Source organism: Filicampus tigris, chromosome 4 (assembly GCF_054856515.1).
Source record: "Filicampus tigris isolate MCC_2025a chromosome 4, RoL_Ftig_1.0, whole genome shotgun sequence".
NCBI classification, from domain to species: Eukaryota; Metazoa; Chordata; class Actinopteri; order Syngnathiformes; family Syngnathidae; genus Filicampus; species Filicampus tigris.
In genome coordinates, this window is record NC_141220.1 from 20,442,455 (window position 1) to 20,465,034 (window position 22,580).

Genomic DNA, 22,580 nt, shown 5'->3' on the forward strand with positions numbered 1-22,580 from the left:
GATTGGTCTTATCTTTTAGCAGTCTCCTCTCTTTCCTAATTGCTGCCTTTAGGTTTGATAAGCATGTCTAGAGAAAAGGGAACCAACTCCTTCTCCTTCCGATCATAGAGGTCTGTGCCAAAGAATACGATTTAAATGGGAAAAACTGGATGTTTCAAAAATGCATTCAATATCGTCCTTCGGTGTAAAAGTGTATGTTTAGAAATCAAACAATGAGAACTACAATGGGCTAACTGAATTTTTTTGCAGAACGCAAAAACACAATATAACTATGCGTGGTATTACAGAGAGATGGAAGCATTTTGTGTATTAGAGGTAGAATACAATTATTACTGAAGCAAGAAATGTTTTAATTACATTACATTACATCAACTTCAAAACTCTACAGTGTGATATAAAAAAAAAAGGAACAACCCTCTCTTAACAAAGTAAATATTAGAAAGTACAGATATCTGTTTTCAAAAGTAGGGAGGAAAGGAATTTTATACAGTCTAGTCTAGTATTTGAATGTCAATCCCATCCCCCTCTCTCTTCCAACAGACAGAACCCAGACATCATGTTCTCTACTGCTTATCCGTGTTGAGTTGTTGGAAAGCCGGTGTGTATCCCTGCTGACTCAGGGTGAAAGGCATGGCCGATTGCTTGTCAATCACAGAGCCGATACATGACAGAGGCAGACTACCGATCACATCTCCAGGTAATTTAGAGCCTTCTATAATCCTAACATATGATTTGCGTCTGTGGTACCTGGGGAGAAGCCGCACCACAAAACATGTGGACCAGAAAGTGGATCAACCAATCACAGCAGACAGCCTTGGTTGTAAAGAGAAAGTGAGGTTATTTTCCATTGCTGTTGGATTCTTCACGCCGCTGGGCAGGAAATGAGGCGGAGGACACCCACCGACCTGCAGCCGCTTGCCGCCTCTCTGCCTATCACGGAAACAATTTAAACACCTAATGGAACCGGTCTGATCCTCTCCAGCCATCTCATTAAGGGGTGCTGCAAGCCATACAAGATCAAATTGTGCTTAGAAGTAGTCAGGCTTCAAGTAATCCAAAGCTGGGGAAGACGAGACGTTCAAGAGCAGTGATTTCCAACCACTGTAACGCGGCACATTAGTGGGCCGCGGGAGATCAGCAGATGTATCATGGGAAATGATCCAAATTCACTTAAAGTGGGAATCAAGTCAAACATTTTCTTTACAATATATTGTATGTTCGATGCACACACACTAGTCTAAACACAGCATTCTGATTAATATTCCGTTTGTGTAATAATTAAAAGCAATATCCACACGTTTTTATCCATCTCAGGGGCGGCCATTTTGCAATTTGCTACCAACTGAAAATGACTTCACAGGTGCGTGCCTGAGGTCACTATAAGGTTACAGTCTGAAACAATAGCTCATGCAGCCCCAACACATACTTAACTATAGCAGAAATTTGTATTTAGTCATTGCCAAGTGTTGATTTTCATGAAATTCAAAAATATTAACAGTAATGACAAAAATATGTACGGTCATATTTTGGAGAGGAATGACAAAAATAATTTTTGTCCTTGGTGTCATCCTGAGTTCAAACCATCCATCTATTATCCAAGGACACACATTGGTTTGATCATTTTAGAAAGCCTCCTCAGCTTTTCTTTTTTGCTTTCACTAACGTCGCCTAACGCACTATTATAATTAAATTCAGTAAGATAAAATAAAATAAAGGCTTCACTTTTTGGTGAGAAGCCCGACATGAATAAACGTCCAAGCATGTCATAATGAATTTCTTACTGTAGTTAGCCCTGCTCATTTTTTTGCTCAGTATGCAAATAATAATTACTTAGAGTCACAGCTGTTGTTCATAGTCTCAAATATGATAAGAAGTCAAATGATTGTAATTTAGCATGGCCAGATGCAGACGTGTTGAATTAATTCAACACGTGGTGCAGATGTCCCTCAGGGGGGAGCATTGAGCCGTTCTAATACTCCAGCTGCAATTAAGTTTTTTTTTTTTTGACAGTGGCGGAGAGTTGTTGCTGTTTATGCTGCTGAATCACAGGGGAACTATTTACCTGTGCATTGACGTGAAATTAAGAGGCACCCTTTGATAAGAGTGACGGCGCTTTAAGTAGGAACGGAAAGGTCAAGGAAAAACAATGCTGTTATTAAGGGTGGTTTGGGAAAATCGTTGTAATACTGGTAGAATTTAAAAAAAATATATACAATTTATAGTACAACCTATTGCTTCTTTGACCAATTCTATTTTGCCCTAGTCTATACTGCCATCTACTGGTCCCCATCGGTACAATCCTGAGACCGCGCACGCGCGGACGAGCGCACGCACACACACAAAACGAGACTAAAGCACACGATCGTGGATTCCCCTTTAATTGTAGTTTTCCGTAGTAACAAAAATACAAAAGTTTTTCGAACATGTTTTACAAATCCACATACATTTTTTTGAACTACTGTTCCTTTTTCTTTCAAAGTGTAAAAAAGAATGAAAACAGTAAAAAGCCTTCATTTAAGTTAAATTAATGTTACAATTTGGCAGATGTAACAACATATTGTATTTGAAATGCATCAACATAAGTGAACAGCAACATTTAGAAGAAAGCAATACTTTTTTTTTTTAAGTGAACAGGAGAACAAAGAAATGACTATAAATACATATACACTACGTGTCAAACAAGAGTTGTCTATCTGTGAAATGGGTCACTACAGAAAATAAAAACAAAAACAGAAAAACAATAGCTCAGAAATACCAAGCAGGGGAAGGTCAGAGTCAAGAGTCGACTGTCAGTTCGCTAACTTTTTTCCATGAAAAACGCAGAGAAAGCTTCCTTTAGAAAACTCATAAATACAGCTACCGGTTACCAGTCAGACGCGCTCGAGGAAGGCCGATTCTGTCATGCCGAACATGAACAAGGATGGAGGAGGCTGATGGGATTAAACGGGAGTGGCACAGGGGTACGAGGAATTGGCGAGGGAAGCCAAAACCTCCACCGCAGCTACTCTGCCCGAGGGTTTTTTTCTCCTCCACCCGGTGGCGGTGGGAATAGAAACTGCTGGATCACAGAGTGGGATTAATTCCACACACGCCCACTCACACTCTCTCATCTCCCTCTCATCTCGATGCTCCGAGGTGAGGAATTTCTCCGGCGTCTCGGCTCCATCAAATCTAAATAAAGTGCTCTTTCTCTCGCTCTCTTTTGACTCTTTTAAGCGCTTCTTTGAGGTCAGCGGAAGGAAACACCAAAGAAAACACATACAAGAAAAAAAATCGTACAGGAGCGTTTGCATCCTTTCAAATGGATTACCTTCAACCCTAAAAAAAAACAAAAAACAAAAAAAAAAAACAAAAAAAAAAATCTGAAAACGTCTCACAGTCTCCTTTAAAAATACATATTAATAATAATAATACTATTTATTATTTTATTACTATTATTATTACTATAAGACAACAATGGTAATTTGTGAACGATGGCCAACAAGTGTGTCAATCTTTATCGTGTTTGAGGGTGTGAGAAATCTGCACAGCTGTCAGCTGTCAGCCTTTGTGCGTGTGAGTGTGTGCGTGTATGCGCATCGGAATGTGGGATAGGAAGCGAGAGAGAGAAGGAGTCCATCCATGTACACATGTAGTTATGGGCGAGTGGCACTTTTCAGTACTTGGGTACTTTGGTATAATCCTCCTGGACGACACTCTTGCACAGGCACATGGAGAGAATCATCCCAAGAAGCTGGCAGGGGGAAAAAAGTAGAAACAATTAAGTGTAAAAACTGTATTGCAATTTAGCGTGTTACACATTGCGCCGAGTGGAATGGGTTATTCTGCTGGCAGAAACATTCTTTTTTTCATTTTTTTTTTTTTTTTTTTTTTTTTTTTACTAAAGGGCTCCCTCTTCAGTTGTGAAACGCCATTTACTTTGCAAGCATTGGTAAATCCACACCAGATGTTTTTAGTGATTACCAGAGCTGGGCATTTTACTAAAAATTGAGCGTCCGTTATTCATCATCCGTCTGCAGCGTGGGTACCCTTCCGTCGTCTGTCATTCGCCTTTTTTTCCGGAAGGGAAAAAAAGATAGTACCCATCTATAGGACGATTCGGCTCTAAGTTTAAACGGCCGTCAGTCGGCGAGTCCGAGTGCTTGCATTATCTGATGAATTATGCAAACAGGCGCACATTCTTTCTCACGCATTGCCAATGCTGCAATTATGCCTCGTCGCCATACTCCATGACCACTGCTGAAAATAGGCAAAACGAGCCACACTTCCAGCCATTTGCCAACATTTTGAATGTATCTGAGGATATGCTGATGTGAGGCTATACGCATGAATTTTATGTTGTTCCGATCAATTTCAATGAGATTGTGTAGTGTGGTTTCTCTTCAGAAAGGATAAAGAGGAGGTGCAGGAATCATCTATTATTTGCTTCAGCGCTGCTATGAGGAGAAAATGAATACATACCTCCACGACTGCCACTCCGACACATATTCCCAGAATAACTCCACAGTTCTCCAGGAGCCATTTCTCCACATTGGTCATGCAGCCCTGAAGAAGCAGGTAGAGAGGAAGAGATGAAACAAAAGAAATTGTTAACACGGGAAAGATGAATCTGATCCCATCCGGAGATGAGCAGAGCCTTTTTCAAAACACAAATTATTGACTTTGGCAACGCATGGACCAGTGTGTTTCTTTCCTGCTTTCCTGACATTATACACGTCATGAAGTGCTTTGTGGTGTTGTGGCCATACTAAAAACGAGCCTTCAAAATGACAGCTGACTAAAGCAGACACAGATTTTATTTTCACATTTCCACTGTCAAAAGTTGACATTAACAGCAGTGTGCTGTACCACTTCACAACAGCATTATGTCAGTAACAACCTCTGCAAAGTATTTAAAGGTGGGGAAGTCAACGTCTTAGTCTGTCAATGTGAAAATAAGTGCACCCCCTTAGAAAAACGGCACTTTTGTCGAAATACAATACAGAATGTGTGCTAGGCTAGAGTTAGCGACCAATTTAGTAACACTGATTCTGCTTTTGTAAACTCCCTTCCTTTTCGCAGCTGTCTTGTTAGTGGAGGCAGTGCACATCAATAGAGGCGTAGCATAAAAAAAAAAAACAGTACTAATTACCTAGCCCTACGATATGATATAATATGAAGACATTGAGTGTGAAAGGAAAAAAATAGCTAGCCATAGCAGATGTGCAGGATAGCTTGGGCCAATGAAAACTGCAAAGCCAAACATTGGCGAGAGCAAAGCAAAAACATGGAAAAGGCTGAAAAGATCAGCAGCCTCAGCAAGTTGGTCTTCTCGAAGAGCAAGAGCCCATACGCAAACATCGCAGAAAGCGGCTGTACCGTTTGGTAGACGGGAAGCTCAGAGGACAGGTGCTCGCACAGGCCCTCCACCTTGATGTCGGTGCCAGGCAGGGACTCGTTGCGACAGGAGCACGAATACAGATGCTGGGAGCTGTTCTTGATCACCATGTTGTCGGACCAGTTGCCAGGCCCCGTCCACCCACAGCACTGCATCTGTGACAAGAGAGGAGATGTGTGAGCATGAGTGGGAAGCGGATTGTTTCCTGAAAGGCGACTAAAATACACCTCATTTTCGCTGAGGTTGTCCAATGTCATTTTCCACCGTTTTAAACACCGCAAACATATTCTAGCTGCTTCAGTGAAGGTGAAAGCTCAACTTCTTACAGTCACAGACGCAATGCTGAATGTGTTGAGAGGAGTGTCTCATTGAGTTCCCACCAGGACACTTGTTTGTTATTCTTTGGCAAAATGGCAGTTGGGAACCAGTTTTTAAGTACATTAGCAACAGATATTAGCTTGGCTGTCTTCAGCGCATTTTGCTATACAAAATTTTAGAAGGAACGTACTGTATGACAGAAAACACTAAGTTTGTAATACAGACTGAACAACTCAAGAAGAGATCTCATTTCTGGTCCCAAGTGTAGATCTAAACTACTTTTATCAACAAAAACAAACATGACAGTGGGGAATGACGAGGGACTACAATCAAAAACTTTTTTGCAAACTTAGGAACACCATCGTCGTCGTCAACTCACCGTCCTCTGGATGTAGTCCCAAGTGTGCTCTGTGGTTTTGTTCTGGCCGGTGTAGTGGACGATCATGCCCTTGATTATGTTGGACATTTCATGTTTCAACTAGTAAAAACAATGAAGAGCATTCATTAACATTCATAGATGGGCTGAACGGTTTTGAAAAATAATCTACTGGCAATTTTTTCTCCTCATCGTTCTATGTACATACATGTATATACATACATACATACATACATGTATATACATACATACATACATACATACATGTATATACATACATACATATATACATACAGTATACATACATATATATATACATACAGTATACATACATATATATATACATACAGTATACATACATATATTATATATATATATATAAATGCCTAGATTGCACTTCAGCAGCTGCACTAATCGTGCACTAATTATTTTTAAGAAGTTGAAGTATTTGTTTTCCACATATAATGTATTCCGAATGGCAAAGACAAATAACACACCCATGTCTTTCTGTCAACATCTGATGTAAATATTTCACTCAGCCCTGCCTCCGGTGTTGTGGGCCTGTCAGTTGCCACGCTGAGCTGAAAAGCTGAACACATGCAGCCCGAGCGTCTGTTTGTGTGCAAGATCACAGAGCTGTGGCAGCGTTGGAGCCTTCAAGCTCTTTGGGAGATACAACCTCGCCCTATTCCGGGAAAAGGGGGCACCGCCCGGCCCTGTGGTGAGCCTTAAACACAAGGAGCATGTCCAGGCTCATGCACACGCGCTCGCAGCAGAGTCTGCAGCCGTGCATAGAGAACGAAAGCTCTTAATTGGCCTGCCTGGGAGTGTTCAAATACAACGCACACTGTGCAAAGACACTCTGGGTGGTTATTTTAGTTCGCCCGAAATTAATGAGGTCAGCACTTTTTTTTTTTTTAACATGATTTGGGCAAATGTTATGTATTTAGTAGATCTGATGGTTAGATGTATGGCGGTCCAACAGTCCCACATGTGCTATTTGCGTGACTAGGAGGTTAGGCGGTTAACGCTGCTTCTGGTAAAGCAGTATAGCCAATGAAAGGATGTTGTGTTTCAACTATTTTCGGCCAATTGCGCTTGCAGGTGCCTCACAAGTTACAGGCCAGTTTGATAGTATATCTTCCTGCTGAGGCGTTTCGTTACTTGAAAATTTCGTATGAAGAGACGTTCGTTAAGTAGAGGTACCACTGTATTTTGTTGCTCATGTTCCTGATGCTGTGTTGAATGACTACTAATCAGCTTTTCTCGTCCATGTATTTACGCTTTAGTTCCTCTGACCTAATGTAACACAACTGAGCATGATGTGGTCATTTACAGGTTACACACAAAGAACAGATTCAAAGCATTCAAGGAAGCCAGTGAGTTGCTAGCCTTCCACTGCAGGGGTCACTATACTCTCAAAGCCTCAGGATGATTTTGAAATTAGATTTTGCTCACAGCGCAACTTTAGAGATATTCATATTCATCATTACAATCTTAGAGAAAAGAAAGTAGGGTGAACATGTGATGATAAAACACTGCTGTATTTTATACTACTTCCCTATCTACATCATCTGGCAAACCAAAAGCCCCCGATGTCACATCAGTAAAAAAAAAAACAACAAAAAAACCCAACATCCTGTGACTTTCCACTTGTCAAACTATGAAACCGTGTTTCACCAGAGGAAACAGGAGGCTTACGCTCACAGCTGTGACATGAGGAAGCACAAACACCCGGCAGGCCACAGCTGCAGCAGTGGGAGGAAAGGTGGCGGGCAGCATTCTAAGCAGGGCTGAAAGACGCTAAAAGAACACAGAAGTGAGCGTCTCACCCGATCTCTTTGGAAGTAGACGAGAACTCCAGCGGTCACTTGGGCGATAAGGATGAGCAGCAGGCAGGTGAAGTACTGTTGGGGACAAACACAACGAGAACAACGTTCAACTGAGACCTCTTCAGCGCTCTAGCGGCACTCAAGCAAAATTACAACCAAGAAACCCAGGAGAGGAGAACACAAATAATCATAATAATAATAATAACAATAATAATAGCTTGGATTTATACAGCGCCATTCAAGGGCCCCAATGAGGCTTACACAATTTAAAATTAAATTGTGTACGACTTTGTTTTACACATGATTTCTCAGGCTTGTGGTACGTTAGTGTGATTGTTAGGAGGTCCTGTGGCAGCTGCTCACTGTCACTGGGAGAAAAAAAGTAGGTCAACAACAGCGCTACAATTAACGGCCAACAGAAGAGGCCGCCGCGTACACCCCCCACCATACACTACATCTTACTGGCTATTATCCCCGTCCCCCGTACACCCACCCACCCACGTCAGTCAACACATGCTGTAAGCATACATAAGTCGAGATGCGATTGGCTTTAATGTCAGCAGGAATTTGTCTTTCTTAACCAGGCATGTGGAACTGAAGCAGGTGCAATTAGCAGCGCTTTTCTTGCAAGGAGATGTTCAGCTTCTGTTCTAACAATAGCTTGAAATAACAATCGATCAAACCAATATAGGGATGATTAACTACCGCGGTCAATTTGGGGGACAGGGAGCATGGTTTTAGGGTTTCCTCTATTTCAGTCTCAGGGAGAAATGTAAGGGATTTACGGGAAGTTTAGATGAGTAATATGACTTACTAAGGCTGACCATGGAGGGAGCACTTTCATTCTGCCACCACACAACAAAACAGTTTGCTGTGTGGTCATGACGATGATGTGGTCTCTCGCTAGATGTTACATGACTTTCACATATGAGGTTGGCGTAAGAAACCAAAGACAACATTCATAGAAGACAAGGGTGTCCAAATGTTTTGCAAAGGGGCGCCAGATGTGGTAAGGTGAAAATGTGTGTGTGTGTGTGTGTGTGATTAGTCCTTAGGAAAAAAAACTTCTCATCCACCGTCTGTCCGTCCGTCCACAAAATGGGCCTGAATCAATGCCCATCTCTGCAAATAAACTTGCCTTGCCTATACGCCCAAACTCGACTAAATACGGTAATGATTAATAAATGATTAGTGTTTTTTTGGAATATGAATTAAGCAGCAAAATCCAGCAGTTTTTATACACGTCAGGGTTGCGGCCATTTGCTACTTGCTGCCGACTGAAAAGGACATCACAGTGCCAAAGGGCATGTCACCAAATTTACTCCCATATTGCCATGGGGTATACGCATGCAAAAGTCAATGCCACATGGCATTAAAGAAAAAAATTATGAACTTGTTATGTTTACTTAATTTTCAAACATATTGGTATAATGTAATGTAAAAAAAAAAAACACTTTTTTTTTTACTTGCACATGCACAAGTCAATACCCCGTGGGATTTATGTGGAAAATAAAGGTATGTTTTTAGCATTGAGCCTACAAGTATGTTCGAACGTATTTGCAAATTTTAACAAGTTTAAAATGTTTACTTCACATTGACAATTCCACGCTTCCGTACTCACCAGTCCAAGAAGACAGCGAATTTCATAGATGGCTCCAATGCAGCCAAAGAAGCCCATGGCCATTGACAAGGACCCCACTCCGATGAGGATGTAGGAAGCCACTTTCACTGTGTCTGATGATTCCTCTGCAGAAAAGAGAAAAAAAACAAGAGTTGTTATAAAGAGCTGGAAAAATAAAATTGTGAAAGGAAACATGAAACATGGCAGTCTGATTAATATTGCATTTGTGGAATATGAGTTAAGCAGCAAAATCCACCCATTTTTAGCCACCTCAGCTTCAAAAAACAGGTGAGCCTTGATTGGTTGTTACCTGAGCCCTGAGCAACTGTGATGTCATTTTCAGTTGCCAGAAAATGGCAAAATGGCCTACCCTGAGATGGCTGAAAACGGGTGGATTTTGCTGCTTAACTCATATTCCACAAATGATTGCTGATGTACTAATGAATTTTTCTTTTTTTTTTTTTTCTTTTTCTAATGATCTATTTATTTTTTATTCTAATTCTTTTTTTTTTTTTTTTTATGTTTTGCTTTGAATGTTTTAAAGCACTTTGAGTTGCATTTTTATGTATGAAAAGTGCTATATAAATAAAATGTGATGGATTGATTGATTGAAATGCAACATTAATCAGAATGCTGTGTTTGACTAGTGGAGGCGTGTAACATTACTGGAAAGAAAATTTGTGGGTTGACTTCCTCTAAGTTTCAAGCACTCAGCACGCAAACTGCTCAGAGTTTTGGGAGATAAGCAGCTAGGCCCCAAACTTTGCTCTTCTTTTTCTGCTGTAACCACAGAAAAAGTATCCAAACTATTTCAGCTGACGTGGAGTCCGTATTCACACGCAAAACAATTTGATATGGCTCGTCACACTGAGCAAAAAAAAAAAAAGAAAAAAAAAAAGCTTCTCAAAAGCAAACAGAGTGACATACTTTTCCCCAAAAACATTTCCTACCATTATCAGCCAGAAGAGAATTAAACCAAGACAAGTAAAATATGTAGTGCGCTTAATTGATTGCCCTCTTTGGAATGGTGGGGGATTGAAATGGAAGATTGGAGGGTTGCAGAGGAGATAAACCATAGCCAATGTGTGGCCCTGTGTTATCTGTGTTTAAAACAAAACAAAACAAAACAGAAACCAAGAGCCGTGGAACATTTCGAGGGTGGAACAAAATGTCCAAAATCAGATAATTCACTCCACATCATTGAGAAGAGCCTGGCAGCTGCAGCAGCTCAGCCACGGCTGTGCTTTTTTACTTCTTGGCAAGCGACTACATATACAATTCTTTCCAATTATCTGTTGATGCTTTGCATGGCTCTGTATCCGTCTCATTAAAGCAGACATGATAAAAGTAAGCATCATACAAGACTACTGTTTACAAATCTTCCCACACAAATCAGACTGACACCTACTACAGTACGTCTCTTTACTGGTTGCCTTTATCATCCAGACAAGCCTCAAGAAATGACAATTTTAATTACGCTTTGGGTTATAAAAAACAAACAAAGAACCACATTTACTTTCATATAAACATATTCATTAAGTTTGGCAATCAACATCTGACACGGGCTGACCTAACAGAGGTCAGCAGTAAGTTAATTAGATCTAGTTATCGTGTATATACTTGTTAATCTATGGAAGCATTCCACAAATTAAGAAAATGCATATTCGCATTTCGGCATTGGCTTTTTTTGTGCTTAGGTCCAAGTAATAACAGTCTTGCTTTACCGTCCTCAATTATCCTCAAAGAACATATTTTTTTCCAAGAATATATTTCCAGCAGGCCCACTAGTTGAAACACGACATTCTGATTAATATTGTGTTTATGGAATAAGAGTTAAGCAGCAAAATCCACCTGCTTTTAGCCATCTCAGGGGGCGGCCATTTTGTCATTTCTGTCGACTGAAAATGACAATAACCAATCATGGCTCAGCTTCAGAAAACAGGTTAGCCGTGATTGGTCGTTACCTTAGCCCTTGAGCGGTTGTGAAGTCATTTTCAGTCGACAGAAGTGACAAAATGGCCACCCCCGGAGATGGCTAAAAACAGGTGGATTAACTCTTATTCCACAAATGCGATATATAACAGAATGCCTTGTCCCAACTAGTGGGCTTGCATAGACCCTATTCTTGAAAAAAATATGTTTGGGTTGACTTCCCCTTTAAGTGAGTCGAGGAAATTGCCACCATTTTGTGGCCTCTTTAGGCAATTATAAACCCTTTTGGGGCAGGGGTAGTTAATTACAGAGTAGGGTTCGTTCCCTTTCCCCTGAAAGTATTGGGGGTTGACTGTACCGCAGGTACGAGGTCTTTCTAGCCACACAATGCAAGGATAGTTCTTCCAGAACACTGACATTTGAGTCTACAAGACAACTGATTCCTGTATGTTCCCTAAAACAATCTCTACAAAAGCTCAATAAAGCACAAAAACATTCAACCGCTGAGGACCACGTGAGTGGAATGATAAATAAAAAAAAAATTGGCTAGCTCTTTATCACAACTGTAGCACTTATCTGTTTACTGGTCCCAATATGAGAAGTTAAGTTTTATTGGACAGTGTGTCTCTTCTTAAAAGAAAAAGCTTGTAAAGTTCCCGTCAAGTATTTCTTCTTGGGCCCTCTGCCAAGTGTATTTCATCTGTGGGGTGAAATATATAGACATAGACTTCCTGCCGTCTTCTTCCGTGCTAAAAACCTTGACACGGCTCAGGTCAGACACTGTTGGCCTCTGTACTACACAATTCAATAATGTGTTGTGCCTCACTTCCAGGCAAGTCTCCTCTAAAATAGTTTGGGTGGTTTTCATGAACTTGCGGCACATGTCATGGGGACCTTTGAGAAAGTGGCTTATGGAGGAGTGATTAGCATTGCAGATCTTTCTGGAAATCCAACCACAGATCCAACGTGCATACACTCAGAGAAAGTGATGGTTGTATATTCTTACAAATAATTACGTGAAGCAGTTTGGATTTCTAAATTTACTTGTGTTCAGGATGTCGGAAAATGTGTTTTGCTCCACTCTCTAGCTATGGCAAGACATGTGTGAGGGAACAAAAGAAAATGCTTTCTGACACCAAAACATTCCCCAATGTCTTTTTGCCTCCAGTTTTGAAGCAGCTACACATGCTTCTATTTATATCGCGTAGAATGAATGGAAACTGCAGACAAAGAGATCCTGTTCATGTCTGGCAATGCTGCAACTTCAGAGGATACTGTGAATCAATAAACATAGCCGCACAAAGCTTTGTTTCTTTTTTGTTTTGTTTTTGTTTATTTTTCGATGCACAGCAGCAGGATACTTTCAGTGAGGTCAGTATTCTAGGACAAGAGGGTGAACGGGTTGGAAAATGTATGGAGGAGAGATCCCATATGGAACGGGATGTCCTTGGGGCATCGGGGAAGAAGGGTCACTACTATCTTTGGAGAAACAGATGGATTATCATAACAGTGCTGCTGGCTCTTGAGAGGATGACATATATTATAATGTAATTCCTCTTATGTGCTTGATGCCTGGACTGGTGATAAGCATACTCGGCTTTTAATCCCCTTGGTGTGATTCTTTTATGCGCAGACGCAGGAAGAAGACAACACTCAAACATGACTTGTTAAAGCCGAAATCAACCCAATGATATTTTTTTCAAGAATATGTTCTATGCAAGCCCACTGGTTAAAACAAGGTATTCTGATAAATATTGCATTTGTGGAATAAGAGTTAATCCACTTGTTTTTAGCCATTTCTGGGGTTGGCCATTTTGTCACTTCTGTCGACTGAAAATGACATCACACAGCCTCAGGGCTCAGATAACAACCAATCAGAGCTCAGCTTTAGAAAACAGGCGAGCTGTGATTGGTCGTTCTGGGTAGTGGTGATGTCATTTTCAGTCGACCGAAATGACAAAATGGCCGCCCCCTGAGATGGCTAAAAATGGGTGGATTTTTCTGCTTAACTCATATTGCACATACACACCATTAGAATGCAGTGTTTCAACTAGTGGGCCTGCTGGGAATATATTCTTGAAAAATATATATTTATGTTGATTTCACTTTAAGGACACAAGATCAATCTTGGTTGGTCTTTGTCAATGCTTAAAATTTGATTGCTCAACTGGAAAGAAATTCAAACATAGGTCTGTACACACCCATACTAGATAACGGCTTCAAAATGTTCTGTATATGGGTTGTTCTAAAAAAAATTCATGGTCCAGGACTGTGACATTTGAGTCCAAAACTGAACGTGTGCAAAACCAGTTAAAAATTATAAGCTTTAAAGATATATCTGTTCACAGCTTCCTGTAGTGTGCTATGAATAGATACTGTAGATAATTCACTCAGCCTTTTGTGAGCAGGAGATTGCTGAATGTGGTGGTCTAATCTGTGTTACGGTTATTACATGGGATACCAAACACGGAGCATTCAAGTACCAAATTATTTTTAAACTAATTATTTTTACACTTCAATTAACAGAAACAATGGCTGTCGTGTACGGTTGTTACTTTCGAGGATCACGGCGGATACCATCAACTGATCAGCTGTTCGCTTCGCAAAATATGAAATGCCTGCAGCTGAAATGCGCGCCTTTCAAATCCTGCTGACTCTCGCTCAAGATTAGACAAAAAAAAAAAAAAAAAAAAAACAGCGCGTGAAAAGATGTATCCATCCATTTTATTGTATTGTCCCTTCCAATAAAACGGGACATCACGCTCGATGCATAAGCTACTTGTTCGTTGCGGAATAAACAAAAACGTTTACTAAACATGTTAACAGCGTATTATCAAGTGAAACAATTTAACTTACGGTTTTAGCTTCTAAAGTACTTCCAGCAGAAGCATAAGGTTAAGTACCGTTTGTAAACCGTCGCAGGTACCTGGCGGACTCAAAGTGAAACGCCCGTAAGATAATTTTTTCTGCCGACGTATTGTCACATTATGAACAGCGTGGAACTCGATTAAACGGTATTGTGTAGTAATTTCATTCTGCTGGTTTAATGGTAACAACTTTTTTTTTTTTTAAGTGATGCAAGGTATAAAGTGCTCTTGCACGTCACAAACAGGAATTAGCCGCCGCGGCTATTATTCACTGCTCGGGTGATATGCAAACTCAGAAAAAATGCTCTATTTACCTTTCAAAGTATAACAAGGGTAGAACAGCACATTTCCAACTTAGGAGGGAAGGAAACTTTGCTACTCTGAGCAATGATACATCTGGAATGAATACAGCAAAAGTGTAGCTGTAGAGATTTATACTAGATGACTTTTCCATCCTGGTTTCCTGTCAGGCAAAGCTAGAATTTGGTTTCATTATACTTTTTTTTTAACATTGTTATCACTGTGTTGATAATGTTCCTGTTTGCAACTCTGTGGAAGCTTTGTCTCCTCGGGTAGAAATAGAACTGTGACAACATCTGTGGGGGTGTGAGATTGTGTTGAGAGCTGCCGGGTTCAAGGTACAACTCCCCATGGAAATAAGGTGTTACTCTCCGTCATAAGACTAAACAACTTGAGAAGACTTGAACTGGTGAGCTGTTCACTCAATTCACAGCGTTTGGTGACTTTCTATTAAAAAAAGGGGGTGGGGGACTTTTTAAAAGGACCTGAAGAAGTTATGTTTTTACAGTTAGGTGTTTTTCTGGGTCTGGTGTGAACATTCTTACATGATTCCTCTGCAATAAGCCTCTTCGGAGGCAATCCACATATGTTGCACAGAGCAGGCAGTCCCCAGTCAGCAGAACTGACACGGGTCAAATGTGCTGAATGTTTACAGAGCGTTAACACACCAGGACGTGGCAGTTGGAGGGCACGCGGGTGTGTGTGTGTGTGTGTGTGTGTGTGTGAAGGCACTTACGTAGAACAGCAATGAAACTCTGGTTATCAAACAGAACCCATAGTCCAAAGCCCATGATCAACGCGCCAAAGACCTGCAAAGGTAAATACAAACAATGGAGAAGAGTCAGCCACCATAGACTCAAGTTAAAATTACTTCACTGTTATTGGGCCCGCCTTCAACAGAGCCAACTCTTGTTTACAAAGTCAGTTACATCTGGGATTAATCCAATTCTCTTTAAAAAAAAAAAAAAAGTCTGGGAACAGGACAATGTGATAAACAAGTTACACAAGATTCAGTGCTTTCTTAGTCTCACTGTGATGTTCAGGTACCACCGTGTAGGATTCAAATACTCCAAGACAGTGTACATTATTTTCATGATCACGCAGTAGGTCTTATTGTGTTGTTCTCATATGTTCCTATGCGTTCAACGGGATATAAAATACAAAATTGTATGAGAGCAGCAGATAGGGAATAAGCAGCATTACCCAAAGAGTCCCACAGTACCTGACACAAATATGCACGGAACATATTAGTGTTTATGTGGCTAAGGTTAAACAGGTACAGGTCTTGTACACTACTAATGAGGTTCAGAGCAGACCCTTGATGTGATGATGATGGTTCTTAGGCAGTAGAGGGGCACAGTGTTTGGGGGGGGAAAAAAAACAGTAGATAAGTGCTTGTGGAAATCCTCCCATGCACGGGAACACTAATTAAAGCCCCGGTTAAGAGGTGTTCATTTAGTGGGACTGTTCAGACCCCGGCGGTCATAATTAGCCCACCAGTTCCTGGGGTCCACTAAGGTTTACATATGGCCAAACAGTGACACACACTTCCTAAGACGCACATCAAAAGCTTTCTTTCAGGAATACAAACTCATTGGAACAGTCCAGACATCCTCATTGAGTCCATTTTAAGAGTCTTGTTTTATCTGGCCCTGATGATTTCAAGTTGTGCCCCGTCGGAGCAAGATGGCAATAAACTTTAATAAACCATCTGCTGTGCTTTAGACCAGCCTAGGCTAACGCCCTGTGTAACGTTTCTCCACCAGTCAAACCAAACGAGACATTTCGCGTCCCACTAATCTACCGGTAGTTGTTTTGTGTTTAGCGGCTATTCAAAATCAAACAGCTAGCAAAGACCCAAGACCCTGTCCACACGGAAATGGGTTCAAGTACATCCACAAAGGATTTTTTTTATCGTTTCTATGTTTTGTGCACTTGGAACTTACATTTTGGGAGTCCGTATATGAAAAAAAAAAAAATGGGAGTCAGAGAGTGAATAAATCTCAGAACACTGTCCTTGTATGAGTCCAACCCAAATGGATCTTTCCTTAGACAATGACGACGACGTGGCAGTTCTCGCGTGACCTCATGCTAACACCGCCAACAACAACGGTGGATGTAAGAATAATAATGTATTTTATTATTCATGTGTTGGATTTTTCATAATTAAGCTTGTTAGCTTTGTAGGTTTAGCTTTACATCATATAAAAACAGGGGGGAATGTAAGAATAATAATGTATTTTATTATTCATGTGTTGGATTCTTGTGGACAAGGCCTGTTAGCTTTATTAACTTGTAGGTTTAGCTTTAGCTTTTTCCAAATCTACGCCCAACTTGCTTGATGTGCTTTGCTTCCACATATGTATGCTAATGCCTCACACACACACACACACACACACATTGACAAAACAAGTTCAAAGTGTTCCAGCTGCTTTCGCTCCCCTTTCCCTTAGAGCTGGAACACCTTTGTAGTCAGGGACTCCCAAGAAAATAAAAAGAGAGGAGGCGCGGGAGCCGGAGAGAGGGTTTGAGGAACTGTAATCGTACACTTCCCTGCGCTCTCCTTGCAAGTAAAAAGACAATATTGTTGTAGAGTGTCTTCTCTCCTCATTGTGTACATTGTTTACTAATGTCTCATTTGGTGTGAACCTGACAGTGGATCACCGCGTGGAATGTTCTTTGCCTTTCTAGTGATCTGAGCTTTCGTTCTAAAGAGCTACCTCGTCATTACGCCGCACAAATGTCGTCCTTGTACTTTTCGCATTTCAGCATCTTTGTGTGGATTTCAAATTGGCTTTGCAAGCACAATTTATTTGCAGTCTAGGTGAACACCTCCCACTATTCCTACATCTGTGAGGGGGTCTTTAAAAGCATAGCACACGAAAAAGTCACGATTTGTGACGATCACTTTGTGACGATCCCTTTGTGACGATCACTTTGTGACGATCACTTTCTTCCTCAGGGGGCTCTGAATACTTGCTAAAAATAGCTACAAAGTCAAGTCAGGGTGGCAACATGGCCTTGCTACCCACACAGCAGGAAAACATTTTCATAAATACAGTAGTAATGACAACCCTAAACCATTTCATTGCTAGTGAAGTGAAACAGGACCAAATGTGTGATTGTGAATCGGTGCTTACTTACAAAGAAGATGAGATTAAAGAGGAAGAGAAAGTATTTGGTGACGGTGATGCATCCTTTAGCCATGGTTGCGATTCTGCGAGACAGAAGTAAACAGTGCAGTGGTTACATTTAATTTTGGTTTGCCAGTGTGAGCAAGAAATGTAAAAACACACATGGATTGAGATAATTACTGTATACAAAGGCAGTTACCCATGAGGAGGTCAAACCACGTAGAAAGAACAACGGAAAATGTAAGTGATTCAAATGCTCAAAGAGACTTTTTTTTCCCCATGCTAATGTCATGTGATCAAAAACAAAAATGCAATCCAGGTTTACTTGCTGCAACAAGTTTGCAAAATAGTAAACTGTGTGGCTAGATGACGTACAAGCCTGAAAAAGTGGAACCGAAGCCGCGTGACGATACAAAGTTTGGACATCTTATAGTGACATCTGCTTCGCAACTAGTTTGCTACTGTCACAGTCGCATTAGCATGACAGCACAAGTCGTGTATGACTGCCTCTCAGTAGTTTCTCTATGAGCAATACTTTCCTTTTGAGAAACAGCTGGAGGCCAGACCAACATCACATACAAGAACAGTAGGAACACTTTATGGAGCTCCCTAGCGACAGGATGAGAAGGCAGTGCTCCAAAAGTGCTAAATAAATATTTACCATAGCCAGGCCTTTTCCTTCACTGAGTACACAAAACACAACTAGCCATCGTGGTTAATTGAGAACACGGGTTAGCTTAAAAGAATGATTTTTAAATACAAAGGCACTAAATCGTTGATGCAGAATGTATGGTTGGTTAAGCTTACCGGCTTACCGCAAATACTTAACACATGACTTGACAAAGTCAATGTGTTAATCTATTACTTGACATGCCAATACCTAATTTTTGAATGAGACAATAGTAACTGTTTGGAAAAGGGAAGACATTTGCTGTTCTTTTACTGAAAAAATCATGAGCGTGATAACAGAATTGTCTAAGTCATTTTAACTTACTGCCACAATTGCAACTAAAAAATAACAAAGTTCTCGATATAAATTATGTTTCTGTTTCTTCGTATCTATGTAGATTCTCGGTCTTCAAGGTCATTGAAATCCGCAAATGTTGACTCAGGGGAACTGGACTCCTCTTGTTTGTCGTATTTGTCATGTTTATTCTTGTTTTCCGAAAGCATTCAAATATGACTTAGCCAACTAGGCTGTTAGGCTACCAGAAATAAAAATATATATAAATAAAAAACTGCTGCTATGGTTGAATCCAAAGAGATACACCCTACTGGGGTCAACATCGTTTACAAGCTTGTGGTTTTGCCTTGCCTTTCAGTACCATGGGCTGTGGTCACGTACAGACGGGTCATACATTTCAGTAATAAAATGTGTCATAAAATACAAGTGAGAAATGTTTTTGGGTAAACAAATCTTGTATAATAACCATAAAACATTTGACCTGAGAAAAGAGCATCTGCTGGCGAGATGGGCTGGATGACCCAAATAGCGACAATTTTGTGCTGAACCCTGGCGTACAAAGCCAACATCACACAACTGATAGTCGTGCAAGAATATAATCCGAAAAGAAGATTTTCTTTGTGGATTGATGCACTGCACTAGTGTAGATTAAAATGGTTTATCTTTAATTCACATTGTTTATAAACAGAGCCCCATTCAAAAACAGCCATCTGACATTGTGCCATAACGCAAAATATTAAAACGGTTACCGGAACACAGGAAATGGCGAGGCCGTTAGTTCCTCAGCACATTTTAGAAATGATGTTTCTTCAATAGTGATGAAGGCTGGAAATGTGGTCAAATGAAATCCATATCGTTCACGTTAAGGGAACTGTTTGCATTTGCTCCTTTCCCTGACAATTCCACAACTCTTTTGTTTTTAGAGTCATATAAGTTCCCCAGCCCTGAATTATAGGCAGCGTGAGTGGCAGATGGCAGAATGTGTAATAGACCCAGCATGGATGAAACAAAGCCCAGAAGGCAATAGGTCTCGACCTACCTTCATCCACCGCCATTACATCAATATCTGACCCATTTAAACATCTGTCAACCCTGTGCTCTGGTATGACCCTCTTACACTATCCTGGTAATAAAGCCTTTCATACGGTCGAATCCTAGAATCCTACTTCAACACATCTGTATCAACACGGGATATAGTTCATTATCTTGAACGATACCAATGACATGGTCATTAATAGTGCAGTGGCTCACAAAACAGGCAACATGTTTCAGGGGTATCTTCTCATTAAGACTTCTTCCCAGCTTTCAGCAGCCAAAACTGACGTGTTAATTGTTGCCCCTAACACTTTAGCTCCTAAAGTGGCCAGCTGCTTGGAGTGCCTTGGTACAAGTGTGTGCCCAAGTTTGAGAAACTTTGGGGTCATATTTGATCAGGCCATGCTTCTTGATGAGCACATCAAAACCCCAACTCGCTCCTGCTTTTTTTCCACCTCAAAAACATTTCCAAACTCTGATCTACAAGTATATTATTCCAAGCTAGAAATAATCATCCATGCATTTGTTTCTTCACGTCTTGACTACTGTAACTATTTCTTCTCATTTCTCAACAAAACGTCATTAGACCGCTTTGACTTAGTTCAAAACGCCGCTGCCAGGCTTCTGACAAAATCTCATAGATTCAGTCATATCACTTTTAGCCTGTCAGTTCATTTTAGGATCCAATACAAAATTCTAGGTGTCACTTAGAGAGCCCTTCATGGTCAAGCAGCAGCATACTTAGTCTTTCCACTGTCCTGTGAGGTCACTGGGGTCTGCTGACCGCCTTCAATTGTTTGTACCTCATACAAAATTAAAAGCTCAAGGCGACAGAGCCTTTGAGTCGGTTGCTCCTAAATGGTGGAAGGCACTTCCATACGAGCTGAGAGCCGCCCTTTCTTTGGATATTTTTAAAAGGCAATTAACTCATTCACTGCCATTGACGAATTTACTTGTCTTTTCACAGTCCAGCCATTCAGTCCCAGGAACTTATTTATATATTTGGCAATTTTTTGGGGTCTTTTTTTTTTTTTTTTCTTCAAACATTACAGTAAAAGAGGGTCTGAAAATGTCTGGCAGTGAATGAGTTAAAAACATCTTTTTAGTTGTGCTTTCCAGTAGTATTTAATTGGATTTATTCTGTGTTTGACTACTTTTTTGTTGTTTCTTTACTTACAATTTATGCTTTTAATTGATTGTTTTGTTGTGTTTTAACTATGTGAAGCACTTTGTGAGCTCTCTCTGTGAGGAGTGCTATATAAATAAATTGTACTTACTTACTGGTTGATAAAACAAATGGTTGGACTAAAATGGCATCTATATAGGTAAGGGCAACGGGTTCTGTAGCGATATCATCTGGAGGTTGTTTAAGAGTGTGATGTCATGGGATATGTGTAGTCAATGACTCATCAGTGGTGACAAAGAGGGGGCTCCCAGAGAATCATCTAAGAGATTCTGACAAGAGTCTTGCCATTACAATCTCACGCCATTTCAAAACCGGAATGAATAATGATCTAGATTGCTCATCAGAGTCTGACGGTCAACCACACACACAAAAAATACTCCCACCGAGGTATGCATCCTAGGTTGCTGTACTGTAACTGCTGTTTGCCTCAAAGGAAACACTGTAGGTGGGAGTTTTGAGTTGTGACTATAGTTAGTGGGGATATAAAATTGCACTATTTCAGAGCTGCATGAAAGAGGTCTTTAAAAAAAAATCTGTATGACGCAATGTAGCTCTACATCACTGAAAACTACAACAATAATCACACTATTAAATCAATACCGCTGTCTATATATATATATATATATATATATATATATATATATATATATATATACGCATGAAAAGAATTAGAATCTTTAAACATTTTAAGAAATGGGATGCAGCTAGTTTACTGTGATGCCAAACTAAGTAGATCATCTTATTTTCAGTGTACAATACAGTTGAAAAAGAAAAAAAGGCATCAAAAACGTATTTTCCAAACCACAAGTTAAAAATGAAGCGAAGTTGGTTAACAAGTTAGTTAAAGGGACAACATAAGTGCCTACATGTAACATTAACGTCTTGTTGAGTTTGACAATGTCTTGCGTCGGGTTCCATGAGCTTCAAAAGTTGTTTAACGAGATTATAGCATCAACACGCCAAAATATTCAACACAACCTTTTGAAAAGTCAAAGTACATTGGGACAAAAAAAGTTTAATTCACGCGCAAGGAACGGCGAAAAGACGACAAACATACGTAAGGAACAAAGCGCAATACACGGTTTAAATGATGCCTAGCTAGATACAATCCATAAATGTCACGAGTCACAACACTTACTTGGTTTCTTTCAAATCACCGAGTTTGGTCGACAGTCTTCAGACAAACGTTTGAGTGTGACTCCAACCACACTTGCTTGCTGGTGAGAACGTGTGCGCGTGCGCGTGCGCGTCAGCGTGCGTGTCCTGTGAACCGCTCACTCCCTCACAGGAACGCGCACACCCTCGCGTGGCCGACATGGTTTAACCCACTCCTGTCCGTTCACCGCCATACAGTAGCAAGACCACATCATTTATTTGGAGTACAGTATTCGATGTTTTGTAAACAAGTTAAATTCATTCAATTTTGGTATAATTTTACAAAATTTAGGTCCAATTAATCTATTTTTATATAATTTTACAAAAACATACTCAAATAAATACATGACTGCGTTTGGCATAAATCAACTTCCTCGTAAGAGAACTGGCAGAGCTATGGGGGGGCTGCAGGGGCATTGGCCCCCTTGAAATATATTTAGACCACCCAGATTCCAGACCAGATAATTTACTTGTGGATATTTT

At 40.4% G+C, this 22,580-nt stretch overlaps 1 protein-coding gene across 1 annotated transcript; it reads right to left on the reverse strand.

Annotated features, from left to right (window-relative positions):
• Positions 1–2,357: 2,357 nt before the first annotated feature.
• cd82b (CD82 molecule b) lies at positions 2,358–22,245 on the reverse strand. Its single transcript, XM_086029462.1, has 9 exons — positions 22,081–22,245; positions 17,768–17,840; positions 15,360–15,432; positions 9,525–9,649; positions 7,904–7,978; positions 6,075–6,173; positions 5,359–5,532; positions 4,462–4,545; positions 2,358–3,733 (listed from the first exon to the last, which is right to left on the reverse strand). The coding sequence occupies exons 2-9, from the start codon at positions 17,828–17,830 to the stop codon at positions 3,656–3,658; spliced, it is 771 nt and encodes a 256-aa protein (XP_085885588.1). The 5' UTR covers positions 17,831–17,840; positions 22,081–22,245; the 3' UTR covers positions 2,358–3,655.
• Positions 22,246–22,580: the final 335 nt, after the last annotated feature.

Coding starts and splice junctions, on each gene's coding strand:
- cd82b (XM_086029462.1), bottom strand. CDS start 17,830: ATGGCTAAAGGATGCATCACCGTCACCAAATACTTTCTCTTCCTCTTT. Junction 6,174..7,903: donor TCTACTTCCAAAGAGATCGG/GTGAGACGCTCA, acceptor TGTTTTTACTAG/TTGAAACATGAAATGTCCAA. Junction 5,533..6,074: donor GGGACTACATCCAGAGGACG/GTGAGTTGACGA, acceptor CTCTTGTCACAG/ATGCAGTGCTGTGGGTGGAC.